Source organism: Pyrus communis, chromosome 17 (assembly GCF_963583255.1).
Source record: "Pyrus communis chromosome 17, drPyrComm1.1, whole genome shotgun sequence".
In the NCBI taxonomy this organism is placed as follows: Eukaryota; Viridiplantae; Streptophyta; class Magnoliopsida; order Rosales; family Rosaceae; genus Pyrus; species Pyrus communis.
Genome location: NC_084819.1, coordinates 1,453,457 through 1,475,575, shown reverse-complemented (window position 1 = coordinate 1,475,575; position 22,119 = coordinate 1,453,457). Strand labels below are relative to the sequence as shown.

The 22,119-nt window shown below is 38.1% G+C and overlaps 2 protein-coding genes and 1 pseudogene across 2 annotated transcripts; 2 read left to right on the top strand and 1 right to left on the bottom strand.

Moving 5' to 3' along the window:
- Positions 1 to 395: 395 nt before the first annotated feature.
- Positions 396 to 4,260, bottom strand: LOC137723675 (uncharacterized). The gene is made up of 7 exons (XM_068462873.1): positions 3,671 to 4,260; positions 3,404 to 3,500; positions 2,404 to 3,284; positions 2,122 to 2,224; positions 1,237 to 2,009; positions 864 to 962; positions 396 to 743 (listed from the first exon to the last, which is right to left on the bottom strand). Exons 1-7 carry the CDS (start codon positions 4,238 to 4,240, stop codon positions 663 to 665), a joined length of 2,604 nt encoding a protein of 867 aa, XP_068318974.1. The 5' UTR covers positions 4,241 to 4,260; the 3' UTR covers positions 396 to 662.
- A 9,560-nt stretch (positions 4,261 to 13,820) lies between these two features.
- LOC137723182 (phloretin 4'-O-glucosyltransferase-like) lies at positions 13,821 to 14,954 on the top strand (annotated as a pseudogene).
- A 2,581-nt stretch (positions 14,955 to 17,535) lies between these two features.
- On the top strand, positions 17,536 to 19,314 carry LOC137722482 (phloretin 4'-O-glucosyltransferase-like). The gene has a single exon (XM_068461491.1). It carries the CDS (start codon positions 17,672 to 17,674, stop codon positions 19,094 to 19,096), a length of 1,425 nt encoding a protein of 474 aa, XP_068317592.1. The 5' UTR covers positions 17,536 to 17,671; the 3' UTR covers positions 19,097 to 19,314.
- Positions 19,315 to 22,119: the final 2,805 nt, after the last annotated feature.

Genomic DNA, 22,119 nt, shown 5'->3' with positions numbered 1-22,119 from the left:
AGCCCATGCGTGCCTTGTTTTGCTCAAAGGCCAGCCTGTGGGTGCTAGGGTTTCCCTTTTCAAATGAATATAAATAACTTAGTGTACTCTGTAAAGGGCATGAATGAAATGTACTTCCTTTTCCCTTAACTCTTTTCCCTTCCTTTCTCCTTTTAAATTCTGCACTATTCTGTCAATTTCTTGCTTTCTACTATTGGGAACCGATTGGGCGTACCAATGGTAAACTTGGGATCAGAGAGCAAACCCCGCCAAGGCTTGCACACGCATTTCAAACCCTAAGCCTTGATTCTCTCTGTTATTCAGTATGGGAGAACCTCTAGCTCACTCTGTGGTGCGGCGGACGGAATTGTATTCTTCTCTTGATTTCAATGATACAATCGACTTTCTACCACTGCATGAGGTTCATTCCCCACAAAGTATCTCAACATTCAAATAACTCAAATTCACACAACAGAAGTTTTACAGAAATCTGAATCTATAACAATGTCGTCCCGAGATACAAGATTGATACAGGTTCCACAAACTTGTGCATTTAGAAACATCGTGGATGTCAATCCAACCAAATCCTCCTGCAAATACGAACGGTTCCCATAATCCAACCTAATCTAACCTAGCCACAAAGAATGCAATTCTTTGTTTACTCTCGTTCTCGTGATCTGACACTAGCTGCTTGAAAACTTTTCTTTCGGAATGACTTTTTCTTCAACGTAATTTGCAAATGTGACACTTGGTTCCTGAAAGCACTGCAAGAAATAAGTTTAGCTAAGGCTTAATACCGAGTAACTAAACTTGGGATAAACAAATAACAGAAGAACACCATTAAAGCTAGAAATACTTTCTTATGGAGTATGTTGGACACTTACTGTGACTTTGGAGTGAATGTTGAGATCATAATTCATTTCACCGAGGCGGTTTCTTGCAATGCCTTCCGCTTCAGATGCTCTCCTGCAAGCTTCTTTAACCTGAAATAAATAAAAAACAAATCATGATTCCAACATCAACGAATTATTTTGTTTATTAGTCTTTCCGAAAGGCATAAATATTTTGCTATGCCGTATGAAAAAGATATTCAAACCATATGGCAATTTTGAGCAGATGTAAATTATAAGTTGTTGAACATAAAGGGACTGCAACTTGGAAGCATATATTCTTATTAGTCATAAAAAAGGCATAGCAAGAGCCAAAAAAATGAAATTTTATAACCTCATCTTTGTTTCAAGCTTGAGAAAAACTGACCTCGTTTAAGTTCATGCTGGGATTAGTTGCACTAGCAGCTGTTAATTCTAATATCTTACGTAAATTGGATAGTTCCTTCATCAAATCAAAGGCTACTTCTTCAGCATCTAGCATCTGGTTTCTAGAGAACTCAAATGCTCTCTCTGCATGGAGTCTAAACGAAGCACAATTCAAACACGAGCAGAGTCCTCTGCATCCTCGTGGATTTCTTTTAAGGATTCCTTTTCTGGGACCAACTTCATGAACAACCGAAGAAACTGTGGCAGCAATTTCAGATGAGTTCTGAGACAAGCTATTAGCTTGAAGTGGCTTCCCACCATTAGATAATGCTGTTCTTGAACTTGTGCCTTCCTCTTCAGGTTTATAAGATAATGAATCACTGACTGATATTGCACCGTCTTTTATGGAAGTGGCTTCACAAGTACTGGGGCATAACAAAGTGACTGTTTCTTGTTCGGAACTCATTATCTCAGGGCGTGTTTCCAGTTCACTGATTGATATTGCACCGTCTTTCACTGACTGATAAGGTTCATCTTGTAAATCAATTGGCATTTGAGATTCACGGGCGTGCTCTGGAGAAGTTAGATTCTGTCCACCATCGTTAGATGAGCCATTAGCTGTCACTAGTTGTGGTGTCGGTAGAGTACCGGGATCACAAATTTGATGCTTTGATTGAAATTTCAAGCCGTTTGATTTATCCATTAGTGTTTCTTGCTGATTAGGAGTCACTGGTGACAGTTGCTTTTGTTTCAAATCCTTATCAGTATTGGCAGCTGTGAAAAATGATCATAAGAAAGGTTAAGCTTATTTCTACTAGAGGCTCCAAGTTAATACAACTATCTATTCCTTCAAATTATAAAGAAGTGCACAAAGGAAACAAATTACCAGAGTTAGTCTTCTCCATGTCCATAAGAAATGGAAGCAATCTTCTGTAGCTGATTGATCCCGGACTCCTAAACAACTTGAGTCGTGAACATGGATTTAAAACCTATTTTGGAAACAAAAAAATTATATTAGCAGAAGAACAAATAAACATTCAAAAAATCATTGATCAGCCAGCTTTTGCCTAGAACCAGAATGCCTTAGATTAAAAGATATCATACCGGAAAATGATGGCTTTCCAAATGAAATTCAGACTGATATTTAGATCGGTTGATAAATAATTACCAGATTTCTCTTCGGAGTAGATTCATGTCTCTTAATATCAACCGACGGAACATCTCTATGATTGAATGCAGTGGATGGCTTCTCCGAACCTTCATTTGTACTCTGAAGAACATATCCTTCTTCACTAACTCTTTTTACTTCCCCCTTTAGTTTCCCTAAGATCTCAGCATCTGGTGGTGTCATCTGGACATCGTCTTCGTTTGAATCATCTATCTGATTCAAAATGTCTCCGGCATTACCAACTCTCTGCTCATTTAAGTGATTTGGATTTTGGTCCTTACAAAGATAGCCCATGTCATTTTTTCTCATCCCATCATTCTGAAGTCGGTTTATGTTCTGACCAACTTCACTATCCTTGCATGAATAGCACTCCTCCACAATCGAATGTGAGATGGGATTTATATCTTTCACATTTTGAGCTTCGCCCGGAAACTCATTACCAGCTTTATTGGCAGTCCCCGCATTCTCTACTGGTGCATCACCACCAGCATACACGTCAATTACATGATCCTTGTTAACTAGAGAGTCCTCCACAGCTGATGAGGAAGAGGGGCTCGGAGAATTTAACTTCTGAACTTTGCAAGAAAATCCCAAATCACAAATTTCAACCTGTTCATCAACAGGTGGCTTTGACCGACACTCCTCAACCACAGTCATAGATGGTGATTCCGAAACAACACTATCATTAGATGTGTCATTCGAAGAAACTTGTACGGTTTCCAGCGGAGCAGAAGAACCATTGGTAGGACACTCCCTGGAAAGTTTTTGCTCATTAAATTGATGCAAGAAACCCGCTTGATTTTCAGAAGCCCGCTTACCCTGGAACGGTTTTCCTTCCAAACCTTTATTGAGATTTGGCTGTTGACGAAACTCAAGCATACCTGTACACAGAGTACTATAACACTTAGTTCCCTGAATATATAATTCTCCAGAGGGAAAAATAATCTTAGCATTCGACAAGCTTAACAAAAGTAAAGAAAGGCAAGGGTAAAGCGGTTACAAGAATTGTCTTTCGCCATATCGTTTAAATAAGGAAGCAATCGTCTATAACTGAATGAGCCGGGAGCTTTGAACACTCTCTGTCGAGGCTTAAGGACCTGACATTACCACAAAGAATAACACAACACAAATCAAACAATGCGTTTCAATGCCTTGTATGACCCATAAATGCTTCAATCCTATCTCAAATTTTATAACCAACAGCTCTAAGCAATATCAAACACTTGATCTTCAAAAAAAATTCAACTAAACTGGTAATCAGACATACCGATTTGGTTTGATAATCGACATTGACACGAAAACTATTTGCCTTCGCATCGGGTGATGACTTCTGGGCACATTGCTGAACGAAGCCACCGATCCCGTTACTGGCCGGGGATTTAAGACTGGCATCATGCAACACAAACCCCATTTCTGAATTCCCAGTCCCTATGCTCTCCGAATCAGCCACATTTGGACCAGAGCGAGAAATACCATATCCAGAACTCTCCAACCCATCATTCTTCGCCGCCTTGGGACCATTTTCTGGTTCATGAGAACCGAATCCAATCCCTAATTTTTGGTGGACGTTCACGTTCTCAGGCGGGTCAGAGGTTGGGGAAAAAACCCGTTTGACGCGGAGATCTTTAATCAGAGTGTTCCGGAGCAAGCTGCCAGTTAAAGATCCTTCCATGATCTGATCTAATGATCTGGGTCTTTTCCGGAGTGGTTCGGAGCTCGGAAGTTTAGAATCGCCGTCACAATTTCTGGCCTGACCGGATCGGTGGGTGTGGAGCTGGATCTGAGATTTGGCGCCGGTGCTGATCCGCATTACAGGTGAAGGCCGCTTCCATTTCATGGAGGTTTGGTTTGCTTCCATGGCCGCTTCAGACTGTAGGAATCAGAGACAGAGAAGAGAAGAGAGTTTAGCGAAGGGGAGATGGAAAAAGAGAAATGGCGGCAAAAAGGTGCGAGAGGATGGTGGATGATGGCGGGAAAGTCAGGGGTTAGGTTATTTTTGGCGGGAATGCGGATCTATGGGATTAAATACGTTTTGATTAAGTTTTAATTACAATTTTTTGAAAATTAAGGGTTAGTTTGGTATTGTCGTGTTATTTAAGAAAATTACTTTTGTTGTGGTGTGAGAATAAATAAGATTGTTAAGTGTTTAGTAAACTATTTTTGTAAAACTGTTTTTAATTATAAAAAAAAAAGGCAGTGTTTGATTGTTTGATAAACTTTTATATAAATTGTTTTGAATATGTTAAATGACTAGTAATAATATAATATTTAATGTGATATAATAATTGTTAAAGACAAAATATAAGAACAAAGATTGTAATTTTGTAAAACATGTGAGGGTATACTTATCATTTGAAAAGTTCATTAATGAGCATTCATTATTATGTTTTGAAAAGGAAAAAAAAAACACCTTTTTAGAAGCATGGTAGACCATACTTCTGCTTTTCTAAACTTTTCTACTTTAATTGATAGCAGTTTTTTTTTTTTTTTTTTAAAAAACGCATTTTTTTATTTTACCAAACACATTTAATATTCTAAATTTTTTAATAAACAATTTTTTTTTTAAAGCACAACAATTCCGAACCAACCTTAAATCCCGTTTTGAAACGTTTGGTTTTCATTTTGTTTAGTGGAAAGTTAAACCAACTCCATTTGGGCCAAGGTCAAAATTGTATTGGCAAGAATGCTTATGTGTATTTCAATATAATCAACATTTCAACCGTTGCATTTTGATTGTACTAAATATATACATTCAGGTACATTATATATAATTGTTAGATAATAATTATATTAATACATATAAAAATTATAACCAAATTCTATTTTTTGAATACATGAGGTATTCCACTATACATTATGCAGTATATAAAACCGAAGTGAAGTTGAAGTTTATTATAGCCTTAATCACTTACGAATAAATGTTGGTATAGTGGAAAGTGAGCAAAGAGTTGGAATCCGCAATTCGAGTTCAAACTCCCACGATGTATTTCCTGTGACCATCAGCTCTACTTTGGCGTATTGTTTAATCTGGGGTCAAAATTACGATACCGCTTCATGCAGTACCAAGATTGCATAAGAAGAGAAATTAGTCTATCGTTAATGTGTGGTGGGATAGCTCCTATAGTAAAAAAATAAAAAATAATTCCCATGTGCTTCTTCTAACTTTAATGATTATATAAATTAGTTGTGGGATTCTTCCTATTTTTCAGGTTTTGAGATACTCAATTTTATAAAAGATAATGCTAGGTATGCCAAATTTTCAAACCAAATTTAGAAACTAAATAATATGTTACTGATATGACTACCAACATTCATTTACCCAACATACCCTAACGTAGTTAGTGCCAAGGTTCTAAAAAACGCTAGATGTTAGTCGGGCGGCGGGTATGCCTATTTACACTTAAAAAAACTATACTTGTATAAATAATAGAAGAATGATAAAATGTAAAATAGAAGTAGAAGAATACACAAAGTACATCCATCCAACAAGTTCAATATTTAAAAAAACAGTAAGCATATACAGGTAATGTAACACGCTATTTTTTGAAAAAGGAAGTGATAATATAGGTAGTGTAAAGAATTTTAAGTACATAATTTGAAGAAAAAAAAGTAGATAATAATATATAATATATTTGTTTAATAATGGAGTTGGTAACGTTTTTAAATATATTTCATAAGCCTAGTGCTTTCCTTTTGACGCCTTGGAAATTGATCTGACAGAGGGAATAGCTTTTGATAGAGGGCAGTGACTTTTGACACATAGGAAATCGGTAAGACCCTTAATTTGGGGTTTCCCGTTTCCTCTCCCATCCATTCTTCTTCAATTGCTCTGCCCGATTCCCCATCTTCTCCACCTAATTAAGTTTCTCGTTTCCTCTCCCTCCATTCTTCTTTGATTGCTCCGCCTGATTCCCCATCTCTCCGCCTAATTTCCATCCTTTTGCTCTGTATAATTTTCCAAAACCCAATCATGAGTCCAGTCAATTTCCTCAAGCACATCGAAGAAATCCTCTCCAGTGAAGAAATCTGGGCTTCCAGGTCAAAGTTCTCGGTTTTTTTTCCTGCAATTGCATTGTTATTCAGATTCCTTCTACATATCTCTCTCACGTTTACTCTTCCCTCACGCTTTCTTGGTTTCTCTTTCGTCACCTTCGTGGTGTAGTGAAACGGATTATTTTAACAAAACCGCCGCAAAGGCCGCTTAGCTCGGTGCCTAGGCTACCTAGCCCACCTAGCCGCCGCCTAGGCACCGCCTAATACCCTTGCTGATTTCCTGAACACTTTTGAAATAATCGTGATGGCAGCCTGACGCCCAGTGCCTAGGCGGCCGTCCAGACCGCATTTTAGAACACTGGTTAGTGCCCATCATCATTAAGAGGGCTGACCTGGGAAACCTATTCAATAACTAGATCATCATGTTTTTCAATATCTGTAAGCACAACATCCACCATTTGTGATGGCCACAACAACAATGTAGTATAATTGTTCGTTGATCACATCCTTGAGAACTTGATTGACTATATTTTGGGTTTGATCAGACCAATGTGGAGCAACTACCGTAGAAGCTACAACATAGTTATTTATAAAAGGAGGATGATGATTCTTCGCACCTAGATGACTTTCTTGTTGGCAGTTAGCAGTACCAATCAATTGTTAAATTGTACACATGAAAGAAAAAGGAAGATTACTTGCAAGATCCATATTCACAAGAATTCTAACATAATAGTTGTGAGGATGCGAAGGTAAAATACTTTCACATTGGTGACATGAAAAACTTTGCAAGAACTTATAAGAGGTTGGGCTATTCTTCATGTTGTCAATTGGTTTTATGGTGGAACATCAACTCTCTTCATGTTATTATAGCAGGTTGGCCCACATGTGACGCTCAACAACGACACATGCTCCACGTCATCCAATTCATGTGGGCATGTGAGTATGTGAAGGTAAAAGAGTCACACATTGGTGAAACAGAAAACCTTGCAATTTCATATTGGTGAGAAAAAAAAACATTGTAGTCCCACATTGATGCAAGAAAAAACCTTGCAAGCGTTTATATGTTAAAATTCAAACTTTGATTATCAAAAATGTAATTCAAAATTTGTTGATGCACAAAATCAGTGAGACTTTGGAACAACGTAAAGTGTCAAGTTTGTTACCTTCGCTCGGTTGTTTCGCTCAACTAGTGATAATAATATGTAAAGAGATAGAGATAGGGAAGTAAACACAAGTTGTACGTGGTTCACCCTAAGTTTGGCTACGTCCACGGAGTAGATGAGTTCTCCTTAATAGTGAAGGGTTTACACAAATACATAAGTTTAAGCATAATCATCATTAGTGGATTCTAATGACTAGTTTAAGTACAATAATGACATTAAGGATTAATTGTAGGAGAATGGTCTTCTTTTATAGTTGAGGAGTGTAACATCTCACATCAACCAACGGAGAAAGGGTGATGTGCCTTATATGTATATGCCCACCTCTATATAGCACGAGGCCTTTTGGGAGTTCACTGGCTTCAGATTCCATCGAAACTCTGAAGTTAAGCAAGTTCGGGCAAGAAATCCTAGGATGGGTGACCCATTGGGAAGTTGCCCGTGAGTTTCCAGAAACAAAACCGTGAGGGCGTGGCCGGGGCCCAAAACGGACAATATTGTGCTATGGCGGAGCCAAGTCTAGGATGTGACGATTTAGAAATCCCAGGATAGGTGACCCATTGGGAAGTTGCTCGTGAGTTCCCAGAAACAAAAACCGTGAGGACATGGTCGGGCCCCAAAGCGGACAATATCGTGCTATGGCGGAGTCGAGCTCGGAATGTGGTGAAGCCTAAGTCGGGATGTGACAATTTGGTATCAGAGCCACTCTACCATGTGTTGCGACTGTGCCGACGAGGATGTCGGGCCCCTAAGGGGGTGGATTGTAACATCTCACATAGACCAATGGAAAAGGGGTGATGTGCCCTATATGTACATGTCCACCTCCATATAGCATGAGGCATTTTGGGAGTTCACTGGCTTCGGATTCCATCGAAACTCCGAAGTTAAGCGAGTTCGGAAAAGAAATCCCAGAATGGGTGAGCCATTGGGAAGTTGCTTATGAGTTCCCATAAACAAAAACTGTGGGGACGTGGTCGGGGCCCAAAGCAGACAATATCGTGCTACGGCGAAGTCGAGCTCAAGATGTGGTGGAGCTCAGGTTGGGATGTGACAAAGAGAGTCTCCAGCTTTCGTTCCCGGTCGATGTGGGACTCTATTAGTTTTATTCTAACGTTGACATGTGTTGTACTGTGATTGGCCTCTTGGTTTGAAGGAAACTCTTGTGCTTCAGCAGGGGTACCTCAGCATGAACCCCTCAGTGGGTCCTTGAAGGTATGATATTGACTGGTACTTGGTAGTTTCGGGATTGGTCAAGTATGGTACAAACAAAATTAAATGCCATATTTCTTGTACGATATGAATGGAATAAGAAAGAAGGGCATAAATACTATTGTAGAGAGAATGTGACTCTTGCTCCTTAGATTCTCATACATTCACACTATGCATGTGAGCTCAACATCAGTACATATATAACCGTTGGAGGAGAAAGAGAGCTAACAAACTCAATCAATCTTAGCCCTCCATTGTAACTAGCTTATGAGCTAATGACAAGAGTACCATTACATAGCTTATGAGCTAATAGAAGAACTCTCTAATAACATAATTACAGTGTAAAATCTAAGTGGGATTTATATTTCAACACTACCCTTTAAATTGTGCACAGATTTTACCCCAAGTTGCTTCCTTAAGTAACTAAACCTTTCTCTTGATAAGGACTTGCAAAAGATGTCTGCAATTTGCTCATTTATAGGACAATAAGGCAATCAATTTTCCTTTGATGCAATGCATCTTTGATGAAGTGATATCTTGTATCAATATACTTGGTTTTTTTACAACAGACATGATTCTTGGTGATAGCTATGACAGATGAGTTAACACACATTAATGGAGTTGCTTCAGTTTGTAACTCTCCAAAATCATTTGAAACAAATCTCAACAATATAGCTTGAGCTGTAGTCTATGAAGCACTAATGTATCAACTTCTGCAGTAGATAAATCTACACAGTTTTGCTTCAATTAAACCTAAGAAGACATTTCACTACCAAAAGAGAATGCATAACGATATGTGCTTCTCATATCATCATCTGAGCCATCCTGGTCACTGTTACAGTATCCAATCAACGTTATTATTATTTTTTTTTTAATACTCTAGTCCATAGTCAAGTGTTCCTTGAACATATCTCAATATTTTCCATGTAGAACCAAAGTGTTTATTTGACAGACAATGCATGAACCTTGCTAGCAAGCTTGCTACATACATCAAATTAGGCCTCATTGTTGTGAGGTACAAGAAACGACCAACAATTCTTCCATATTGAGCTTCATCGACACTACCACTTCCATCATCCTTCCTTAGTTTTTCATTTGCAACTAAAGGATTGCTCACAGTTTTGAAATCCTGCAGACCAAATTTGCTCAGAAGAGAAGATGCATATTTCTTTTGGTGTAAGAAAATATAAGATTTTGTTTGTTTAACTCCCATACCAAGAAAATGATGGAGCAATCCCATTCAGACATCTCATTTCTTTTCATCATGTCCACTTTAAACTCATCAATCATTCTTTGATCACTTCCAGTGTATATTATATCATCTACATAGATTGAGACAATGAGCATTCCTCATTCAGAGTTGCTTTTTGTACAAAGAGTTGCTTCATTGGAACTCTTTTGAAACCACACGTTGTGAAGTATGAATCAATTTCACCATACCATGCTTTTGGTGCCTGTTTAAGACCATAAAGAGATTTGTTCAATCTGTAAACCTTATCCTCTTCTACATTCACTGTAAATCCCTCAGGTTGTTCAACATATACTTCTTCTTGGAGCACACCATTCAAGAAGGCTGATTTTACATCTAACTAAAACAATTTCCAGTCCTTTTGAACAGCGATATCAATAAGAGTCCTAATGGTATCTAATCTAGCAACTGGTGCAAATATCTCAGTGTAATCAATTCGTGGTTTCTAAGCATACCCTTTTGCCTTGTTCTTTTGGACAGCTCCATCAAAATTAAGCTTGGTTTTATAGACCTATTTCAGTACAATTACTGGTTTCTTAGAAGGTCTACTCACAAGAGTCCATGTATCTTTCTTCTCTATATTATAAACACTTTCATTATCACTTAGGCCATCTAAACTATATGCTAATTGTATATCTTTATCTTCTTCTAATTTAAACAATTCCATTAAATGTACTTTTGCTCTCGGATATTTTCTTAATTTTGGACACTTAGGTATAATATGTTCTATTTCTCCACATAAATAACATTTACAACAACTATTATCTTTTGGTGCTTTATATTTTCTAAACCAAGGTCTGCCATTTTTTTCCCTAAATTGTTTGAGAATATACTCACAATTCTACATATCCTTAAAGGTCTTACGCCAAAATTATTATGTCATTTGTGGGGTTTATATGAATTGTAATTCTTTTATATATTTTTCTTATGCTTATTTTCTTATTGCAACCATATTGTTAAGGCAAATCTATATTTTTACAACTCATGTAAAATTGTTTCCTAACCTGTCTCTTAGTTTTTATTTGGCTACACTATTGTCTAAATATATCATTCATGTTGAATTTTATGTCCTATTACAATATCATTTTTCTTTCTACGCTCAATTGTCATTCATTCCAAAAAATTTCTACTATTGATCATTTTATTTTTGTCATATAAATATCTAATAAATTAATATCATTAATTTTACTTGTTCTTCATAAGTATTTAAAGAAACCCGAAATATATTAAGCTATGTATTGTAAATCACAAATTCGTAACTGCTCTAAATTTCTAATAGCTCGTATTGTTCGTCACCATTTGGGTAAGTTTGTGGCAGCAATGACTATGCAAATTCTTGGAGTGACCTCACCTCTGCACGCAGAGATGGAAGCAGCAAGGGCGGCAGTGCTGTTTGCTCAAAAATGGGAAGCCAATATGGTTGAGTTTGAAGGTGATGCAAGTTTTGTTATTGCGGCTTTGTATTTGGATGAGGTTCAGATTTTCTCCTTTGGGGCATGTGATAAATGATGCACGACACTTTCTTCGAGCATTCCAACGGATTAAACTCTCTCACGTTTGCAAAGAAGGCAACATGGTGGCGTGTCGGCTAGCGAGATGTGGGTTGTCTTTGCTTCATTAAGTTTTATAAGTTGAAGAGCCTCCTGATGTAATTAGTGATTTATTAGTCAAGGAGAGTATTTTATTTAATGTTGATGCGGGAAGCTTTTTTTTCTTCAGACTGGGTTAAAATACCAAACTAAGTTTTTATCGAGGCCCACTATTGTGCACCCTAACATCATATATGTAAGTGTTTCGATTTTATGAATCAATGAATATCAAACTTTCTAAAAAAAATTATGATTTAAAAAATCTTGTTTAATTAATGTAACGAAATCATCTATATTAAAATGTGTTTTAGCTACTTGTTGATGTTCTGGATTTTGTACTTTCCAAGCTTGAAAATAATTAAAGACTAAACGATCTAAAGTATGTTCAAAATAACCTAAGATGTCTTGGAAGGTAAGACTATTGTGGCGAAGTCACCAACTGGTCTATTTAAAAAAAAAAAAAAAATCTAACATGTTTTGCAAATTACTAAATCTAACATTAATGTTGCATGTACACAACATCTTTCCCATCCCTCTATTGTTTTCTCCCAACATTGTGAATCTACATTATTTAAATTTAATATATTTACTACTATATTGTGAATCTACATTATTTAATATCTAAGTTAATATCTAAATTTAATATATTTCCTACTATATCAACTTAGATATTAATTTAATATATTTCCTAATAATGTAGATTCAAAATATCTAAGCAATTAGAAAATTTCGAATTGTTTCCCTGTAGCATTTGCTTTGTCATGTTTTCCTTATGCTCATTTTGGGTATTATAATATTATTTTGTCCTCAAGATTAAACATGACGTTTTGAGGATTTTTCATTAGTAGTTTTATTTTAAATTTTTTTTTTTATACACTTCATATCGGCTTAGGAGAAACGTATGTGAGTTCCCCTTCTTTCGGCTTAGGACTCATTGTCCTAAAAACTGTCCTAGGCGCTTGACGGTGGAGGACCGATGAGATTTGGGCTAAAACTTAGAGTAAAATCAGGTAGGGGTTAGGCGCTAGACGGACTAGGCGATTCAGGGTTTAGGGTGCCATCATTTTTATAATTTTTGAAAAATAACCCATACTATTTCTCTTGATGTTTCACGTTTTTCTTCTCCCTGTCTCTCCTCACAAACACGTTCTATCTCTCCGGTGATGCTGTATAGGCAGGCTCTTTAGTCTGAATCCAATTATTCATGGCCTCACTTAGCGAAGCCTAACTCAACGAGGCCTAATATATTATTTGGCCTACCAAACTAGATGGAATTAATAATTTATTAAACTAGACAAATCAAACACTCCCATGTGTATTCATCAGTAGTGCGTATTGGATAAGTATATAGGCTAAGTCACTATCACTACACGTGAGAAACATGTGCATGTATGGCTTACTAGATAAGATAGTATAAATAGCTTTTCCTTCTTTTATATTTTCAGTGTGATTGTAATATCTGTGAGATTGAGTAAAAAGATATAGAGAGTTTCTTTTGGCTTCTCCTTCAAGCTTCCTTTTTTAGTATATTTCTTGATTTCTATGGAATCCATCTCTATTGTTAAGAGTGCGGTGATGAATTAGTTTATCTACCTGACCACATCAGACTGGATTTAGTCCATGTGATGTGCTATGAAGTCGGGAGAAACCAATTTGAAAAGAGTAATCTGTTAATTTTTTAGATTAAATTTTTAAATCATATGATAGGTTATAAATAGAAAATACGCATATTAATTAATACTTAAGTAATAATTCAGTAATTAACAATCACTCCGTCAATATGATTTAAATATAGAGTAATACTAGAGAGACAAACTTTTTAAACCAAATTTTGTAACCATAAGACGTAGTTGTTGATGATTGGATTATTACTTAAATGTGATTAACGTGTTTATTTGCTCTTGGTGTATGATTTGCAAATTTTATTTAAAAAGTTGATCTACTTGGCATTACTCTCAAGTAGATGGTCTCTTTAACATTAACCACGATATTATTCATGGATCGATAAGACCACAAATCACAAGTATCCTTCTCATCTTGGCTTTGTCTCCATAGGGTCTTCAATTCGTCACCACAAGCGTTACATTTCTACACCAACCCTCTATTTAAGGCTTGACATCCTCTCACCACAATCCCCACCTTGAATGTATATTCTCCCCACAAGAATTTCAACAACTCCACGCTCCACCGCGGACCTCCGCAATTGCATTCGCCGTCATGGTGCAGCACCGCTTTCTACTTGTCACATATCCGGCTCAAGGCCAGATCAACCCTTCCCTCCAATTCGTCAAGCGCCTTATCAACACTACTGGTGCGCATGTCACCTACGTTACCAGTCTCTCCGCCCGTCACTGCCTAGACAATGGCTCAATTCCAGATGGATTGACCTACGCGCCCTTCTTTGATGGGTATGACAACGGCTTTAAGCCCGGCGACAGCATCGACAACTACTTGTCTGAGCTGTGGCGCCGCGGAGCACAAGCCATCACCGACCTTGTAGTCTCAAGTGCAAACGAGTGTCACCCTTACACATGCCTAGTCTACACATCATTTCTCCCTTGGGTGGCGGAAGTGGCGGATGAACTTCACCTCCCAAACGTGTTGTTTTGGATTCAACCAGCCACGGTTTTCGACATCCACTACTAGTATTTTAATGGCTACAAAGATCTCATCCGAGATAATACTAATTCTGGTACGAACAATGTTCCATGTTCGATAGAATTACCAGGTTTACCATTATCTCTCACAAGCCGAGACCTTCCCTCCTTCATGGTCTATACAAATCTGTACAATTTCGTTCTCTCATTGTTTCAAGAACAGATGGATCTGCTGGAGAGAGAAACCAACCCGACCATTCTAGTGAACACGTTCGATGCACTAGAGCCGGAAGCCTTGGAAGCAATTGACAAGTACAATTTCATTGGAGTCGGGCCATTGATTCCGTCCGCTTTCTTGGACTGCAAGGATCCATTGGACAAGTCATTTGGAGGCGATCTTTTCCAAAAATCAAAGGACTCTTTGTACCTCGAGTGGCTGAACTTGAAGCCGGAAGGGTCGGTGATTTATGTTTCCTTCGGAAGCATTTGTGTGTTGGGAAAGGCCCAAACGGAGGAAATCTCAAAAGGGTTGTTGGATTGCGACCGTCCGTTCTTGTGGGTTATTAGAGATAAAGTCGAGAAGAAGGGAGACGATAACGAGGCGAAGAAAGAAGAGATATTGAGTTGCAGAGAGGAATTGGAAGATAAGGCTCCAAGAGCGTGCTGGAGTTTGAATTGGTTTTGGAACCTATCAACCAAAGTATTGTCGTCCTATAAATACGAGAGGTTCTACAACGCGAAAAGCCCCCTTTAACTCAAAACAACTCAAACGCTATACATGAAACTCTTCTCACAACTTGAAAAAAATACTAATTATCCTAACCCCTCTATCAGCACATATTCATTTCCTTGGAACATCATTCGTTGGCAAACCGAACATCATTGGGTTTGCAAACTGACAACATATTCAGTTCGGGTGGACATTACTGGAGCCATAGGACTAGTGGCCTAGGAATACCTTCAGTTTGTTTAAACATCACTACTTGTAGTTCGGTTGGTTACCTATCCAAGTCTCAGCCGATAAAGAGTCTTTGATTCATTCGCCGAAAGAGGCCACTTCATTAACATCCCCAGCGAAGTGGTGTCTATGATCGGTACTTGCACTTACATTTCAGAGTTCGGCATTTAGACAGCCAAACAACATTCACCATAAGGACACTCATTTCCTTTGAGTATATTTGTCCTTACAGCTTGATACCGATTCAGCATAGTTATACTCTCACAAATATAGTTGTAGGTATCGAACTTGGTGGAGAAGATCCTATAGTTCGCAATGAATTAAGTAACCTTATCTTTAGGTTTTAGAACCCTAGGCCAAGATGTGTTATTTCCTCAGTCGTAGTCGCTCAAGCATAGCAGTCAGCAACACATTCGACACCACCACCACATCTATTCTACTCACCCAATTATTCTCGGTCGTGCATTGGTAAGCCTGCATTCATAAGAAGGACGTAGTTAACTCACTAGTTGCTCAGCCCGCGCGCCATGTACATCTTGTAAGTTTTAGGGTCAACAAAACCTAACAATATAACAGTGTAGGACATTGCGTAGTTTGTTTAACAAAAATAGCTTTAACAATAACGACCCAGTAACACTATTTAGGACACAAAACTGGTCACATAGTCGATATATTCTCTTTAACATAGGCTAGTATGAGAAAAGAGGGCAATAGCCACAAAGCAAGAGTGACGTTGCTAAGATAGCTATTACTAAAAGCGTGACAACGATCATGCCACACTTTTTTACTTTTGGGCACACTCGCCTCTACTATAAAATACATCATCAATATGGTTAATTTTGTGTGTCTAATGATCATTGTTGTTAAAGAAAAGTTAGTGTCATAAAGCTAGACCAATCAATTTTAGTGTGATGCAGCTAGACCAATCAAATTTGGCATATGATAAACGGCCCCCTAGCCCTAGGCCCCTAACTAGACAAATCACAAATTTGTATGTGTATTAATCAGGTTTGTGCTCACTAAATTCGCTCGTCTCTCTTGAAACGTCAAACCTACTAGTCCATGTTATGTGCTATTCACTTAATTTAATAGAAATAGAAAGCGAATTCATGCACTCATCATGCATGCATGAGTGAAGACTATTACAACCATTTAGCTTAATTAGGTAAGTTTAGTTTGACTAGGAATCTTAGCAGGAATAGGAATTTAGAATAATATTAGCAGGTTTAGGAGTCTTAGTCCCGCGGGGCCCATTTCGTATTCCATTTCACCAAAACTATATGGTTGCTTATTTTTTTAACTCGTCATATCGAACTAAATTATGACACATGAAGCATATGTGTGTTTGCCTTGTCAAACTATCAGAAAGACACGCGAAAAACCTATTTCTAATAATATTGATATTGTCTCTCATTTTTTAATTATTTCTTGTACTGTTCCATGGGTGTGAAGTTTTTATTATAAAAGATCTTGATATTAGTTGGATTGAAATTAAGATATTTAAATTCTTTTTTTCTCATTCTATCGATGTGAGATTTTTCAACTTACCTTCTTTCAGCTTAGGACCACAAGAAAACAATTTGGTCCTTCTTTTAGTTTTAGTTTTGTAGTTTTGGGTGCAGGACCGTGCCACCATCAGATTGTGTCTTTGTTCTTAGTTTTCTTTTTTCCTAGTATTGAGGACAAGCCCTCAAGGTCGAGTTGCTCACATCTACGATGAACCGTATAGGCTGTTTAGTTCGAATTCAATTATTCATGGCGTTAAACACTCAGCCTTGAATAATTAATTAAACTAGAAAAATCAGATTGAATCAATAGTTAATTAACCTAGACAAATCAAACACTCGCATGTGTATTGATTAGTTTTGTGGTGATGAATTTGTCTATCTGACCACATCAAACTGGATTTAGTCCACGTGATGTGCTAAGAAATTTGATGAAGCGAATTTGAAAAGAGTAAATCAGGGATATCACCTTTTTTAGATTAAATTTCTAAATTATGTGATGTGCCACTAATAATCACGTAGTATGATTTCAATAGCATGATTTCTACACTCATCACATATTTGTATCATCTTTCTAATAGATGTAGAGCCATTTGGTACGATCTCATCTCTATTAGAGAGATGATACAAATAATGGTACACAATAAAAATATGTGATAAGCACAGTATTTTTATTTAAGTATAGATGACCTAGTATTACTCATAATATTATGCATGGATCGAGAAGACGACCACAAAACACAGGTATCCTTCTCATCTTTGCTTCGTCTCCAGCGTCTTCAATGCGTCACGACAAACGTCACTTTTCTACCCCCAAACCCTTATTTAAGCCTTGACATCCTCTCAACACACTCCCCACCTTGAATGTATATTCCCACAAGAATTTCAATTTCACTCAGCTAATAAGCCCACGGCAACAAATTTTCTACCAATCAACTACGTACCTACTTATTCTACTTCCAACACCTCCACGCTTCACCGCGCACCTCCGCAATCGCATACGCCACCATGGTGCAACACCGCTTTCTAGTTGTCACATTTCCGGCTCAAGGCCACATCAACCCTTCCCTCCAATTCGCCAAGCGTCTTATCAACACTACCGGTGCCCATGTCACCTTCGTTACCTGCCTCTCCGCCCGTCACCGCATAGACAATGACTCAATTCCAGATGGATTGACCTACTCACTCTTCTCTGATGGGTACGACGATGGGTTTAATTCCGCCGACAACATCGACGACTACATGTCGGAGCTGCGGCGCCGCGGAGCACAAGCCATCAGCGACCTTGTAGTCTCAAGTGCAAAAGAGGGTCACCCTTACACTTGCCTAGTCTACACAATACTCCTCCCTTGGGCGGCGGACGTGGCGCATGAACTTCACCTCCCAAACGTACTGCTTTGGATTCAACCAGCCACGGTTTTCGACATCTACTACTATTACTTTAACGGGTACAAAGATCTCATCCGGGATAATACTAGTTCTGGTACGAACGATGTCCTTCCATGTTCAATAGAATTACCAGGTTTGCCATTATCTCTCACAAGCCAAGACCTTCCCTCCTTCATGGTGGATACAAATCCGTACAGTTTCGCCCTCCCGTTGTTTCAAGAACAGATGGATCTGCTGGAGAGAGAAACCAATCCGACCATTCTAGTGAACACGTTCGATGCGCTAGAGCCGGAAGCCTTAAAAGCAATTGACAATTACAATTTGATTGGAGTCGGGCCATTGATTCCGTCTGCTTCCTTGTACGGCAAGGTTCCATTGGACAAGTCATTTGGAGGCGATCTTTTCCAAAAATCAAAGGACTCTTCATACCTCGAGTGGCTGAACTCGAAGCCGGAAGGGTCGGTGATTTATGTGTCCTTCGGAAGCATTTCTGTGTTGGAAAAGGCCCAAATGGAGGAAATCGCAAAAGGGTTGTTGGATTGCGGCCGTCCGTTCTTGTGGGTTATTAGAGATAAAGTCGAGAAGAAGGGAGACAATAATGAGGCGAAGAAAGAAGAAGAGATGTTGAGTTGCAGAGAGGAATTGGAAGAGCTCGGGAGGATAGTGCCGTGGTGTAGTCAAGTGGCGGTTCTCTCGAGTCCTTCGTTGGGTTGCTTTGTGACACATTGTGGGTGGAATTCAAGTTTGGAGAGCCTGGTTTCGGGGGTGCCCGTCGTGGCGTTTCCTCAGTGGACGGACCAAGGGACGAATGCCAAGTTGATAGAAGACACTTGGAAGACAGGATTGAGGATGACACAAAATGAGGAGGGAATTGTTACGGGTGAGGAGCTCAAGAGGTGTTTGGAGTTGGTCGTGGGAAGTGGGGAGATTGGTGAAGAGATGAGAAGGAATGCTAAGAAATGGAAAGATTTGGCAAGAGAGGCTGTGAGTGAAGGGGGGTCTTCGGACAAGAATCTGAAGGCTTTCTTGGATCAGATAGATTAGAAAATGGCTGGCCCTTTTCTATTTCTTGGTTTGGTAGTTGCTTACGGCTACGTAAACACAACTGGTCGACTTTCGTAATAATGTCTATTGCATGGACAAATACTTTTTTACTTTACTTTTAAAATGTGTAGTTGTGTCCTTTGCTATTACAAGAAAGAATTGAAAAACCTCGGCAGTACGAGGAAAGTTTATTGTTATGAAAAAAAAGTTGCACTTAGTTAAGGAGACATAAATATATCTCTCATAAAATAAGAAAAACAAATTACTAGAAAAAAAGGGGAGGACATACACCTTATCCCTCTTTAAAAAAAATTACAAGAAAGAGTGAGGGGACGTATACTTACCCCTCTTCGAAAAGAAAATACAAACAAAAACGGGGTGGATATACGACCGACTCTCTCTAAAATAAAACCTAAAAGGTAAAAACCTACAAGATCAGCTACAAAACAAAAAAGGAGAATCCAAAAAGATTAGGTAAAAAAGAAAATGACATATCAAAAAGAGGAGACAAACCTGTGGGCCGACATACTTAATAAATCTGAATGCAGAAAATGAAGAATGTCTATAAAGAGTGGCATTTCAAACAAGTGAAGACGAGAGAAGTCCTAAATTAGCTAATTTATCAGCAACTGCATTCCTTTCTCGAAATCTATGAGAACAGCGGAATAACATGTGCCGCAACTGGAAAATACTATTTTCCAACGAGTCTAGAGCGACCAAATAGGAGAGAAAGAACCATAAGCAAAGCAAGAAATCACACTAGGAAAGTTAATTAATCTTGCCAACCCCACGTGTGAGCCAACTCTACAACAAAGATGGCAACATGAAGCTTCGCATAAAAAGAAGTTCAATGCCTTAATCTCACCCCATTTGTATTCACTTTGACCCTATAAAATGGAGGAGGATGCCAAAGAACAGAAATTGTAGGAGTTTTACAGGACTCAGTCAAAATTACAAGGGAGACTACAAGTTGCTTATCCAAAATACCATGTACATGATCAGGAGTGAAATCTCCAACCTGCTTAATTCAGGCCAAAGTGGAATAACAAAAACGTGAAAAGGAAGCAGACTTACTTTCAAACTTCATTTTATTACTCATCTTCTAAATAGCCATATGTAACTTGCAACAGAAATGCTTGGAATGGCTCGAAAACCACATTTGTAAAAGGGAAATTACTTTATGACCCCGTTGTATGACTTTCACTTTTTTTTATTATTTTACTATTTTTTATTTTATAAGAGAATACACATATATACCTTAATGATGAACTTTGCTAGTTATTACGAACAAGATAACCATCAGGCTCTCGTGCAAAATCTCTAGTTACCATTAGCTAGTAGGAAAATTCGCAATTCACACTGAGCTTTATGTGATGTGATGATCCCTATAGTTAGATCTTGCCCTTGGGTTTATGTGGAACACCGAAAACCAGATTCTATAGCTGATCAGTGGGGAAGCCACAAAGCTCTAAGGAGGTGTGGCCGCATCTTCAATCGTCAGAAATTGACCCTACGAGTTAAATCCGCCCCTCTGGTATTTTCATCTCTTTTGTTACCTTTCTTCTTCTCGATTACAGGGTTGAAAGTTGAATTGCAGAGTTTCAAAGCTTGAGTTTGTGGGTGGAGAACCGGAAGAGGAAAGCGGTTTCAAAGAAGAAGAAACAGAGCAGCAAACTACAGCCACTTCGCCACCTCCACTACCATGGCCCCACTCATCCTTCTCCATCTGCTTATGGTTCTCCATCCTCTCTCTACCCTTCTCTCCCTATGGCTCTGCCTCAACGTGAGAGCGAGGACTGTCAAATCCTCGATATTTTACCATTTGGAGTTTTTTATTGGAATTTTTTAACATTAGTTCTTGTAAAAGATTAAAATTTAAAATAAAATCTAGTGCTAGATTACATGTTCAATTTAATTCCTTGAAGTGTATTTTTATCAAAATTTATATTCAATTTTTGTTATTTACTGTATATTTTTATTTAATCTCTCCACATTAAATTTTAATTTTATTAATATGCACATATTTAGTTCTTTAATTATAACTGAACATAAATGAGAAAATATTAAAAGAAATTTGTGATACAAAAATATATAAACACATAAGTGTACAAAAATGATTGTGCCGAAATATAAAAAATTAACTTTTTTGTACCTAAATATTTGTATCGAAATATATTATAATGAACCTAAATGTATTATATTGAATTAATGTACCTAAATGTCAATACCGAAATGTATGTATCAAAATGTACGTACCGAAATGTATGTACCGAAATATAGTATATTAAATTAATGTACCTAAAATGATTTGATGTTGCGTTTAGCGCGCTGCTGACTTCTTGATCTTGCAACTGCGGCCGAGGAAGGAATATGTCTCGACCTTCGGGTTCTAGAGCCTGAAGACAAGGCTGCTAGTCTTGTGAAGTTCACGGATTGTCGGCATCAAGTTCGGTCACGGTGATTATATTCGTAAGAGTATAAGCACGCCGAACCGGTATCAAACTATATGAACACAAGTACTCAAAGGAGATGTATGTCTTGATGGTAAACGTGGTTCGGCCGTCAGAATGCCGAACTTTAAAACCTACTTGTAAGTATCCAATCATAAAACAACTCGGCGTTCAATGTGCCAAGCCCAGTAATCTGTAACACCTCACTTCGCCGAGAAGGCTGATGAGATGACCTTTGCCAACAAGAACTCGAAGATCCTTTTTGGCCGAGACTTGGATAGATAACCAATCGGCTTTGATACAGTGTTATTTATCCAAACTGAAGGTGCTCCGGGGGACTGATTCTACGACAATATTGTTGTTTATCCAAACTAAAGATGTGTTGGCGGAAAAAGAAAATAAAAATCTCAAGGTTGTTGAGAGGTTTCGCGTAAAGTGAGAGTTTGCGTAGGGCAGTTTGTATGTTGAATTGGAGGGGGCCTAGAATGATGCACCCCCTTCTTATTTATAGCAACCAATCTCGATATGACCGAACCAGAACTACACTCGAATCAGGATTCTTCATCCTAATCT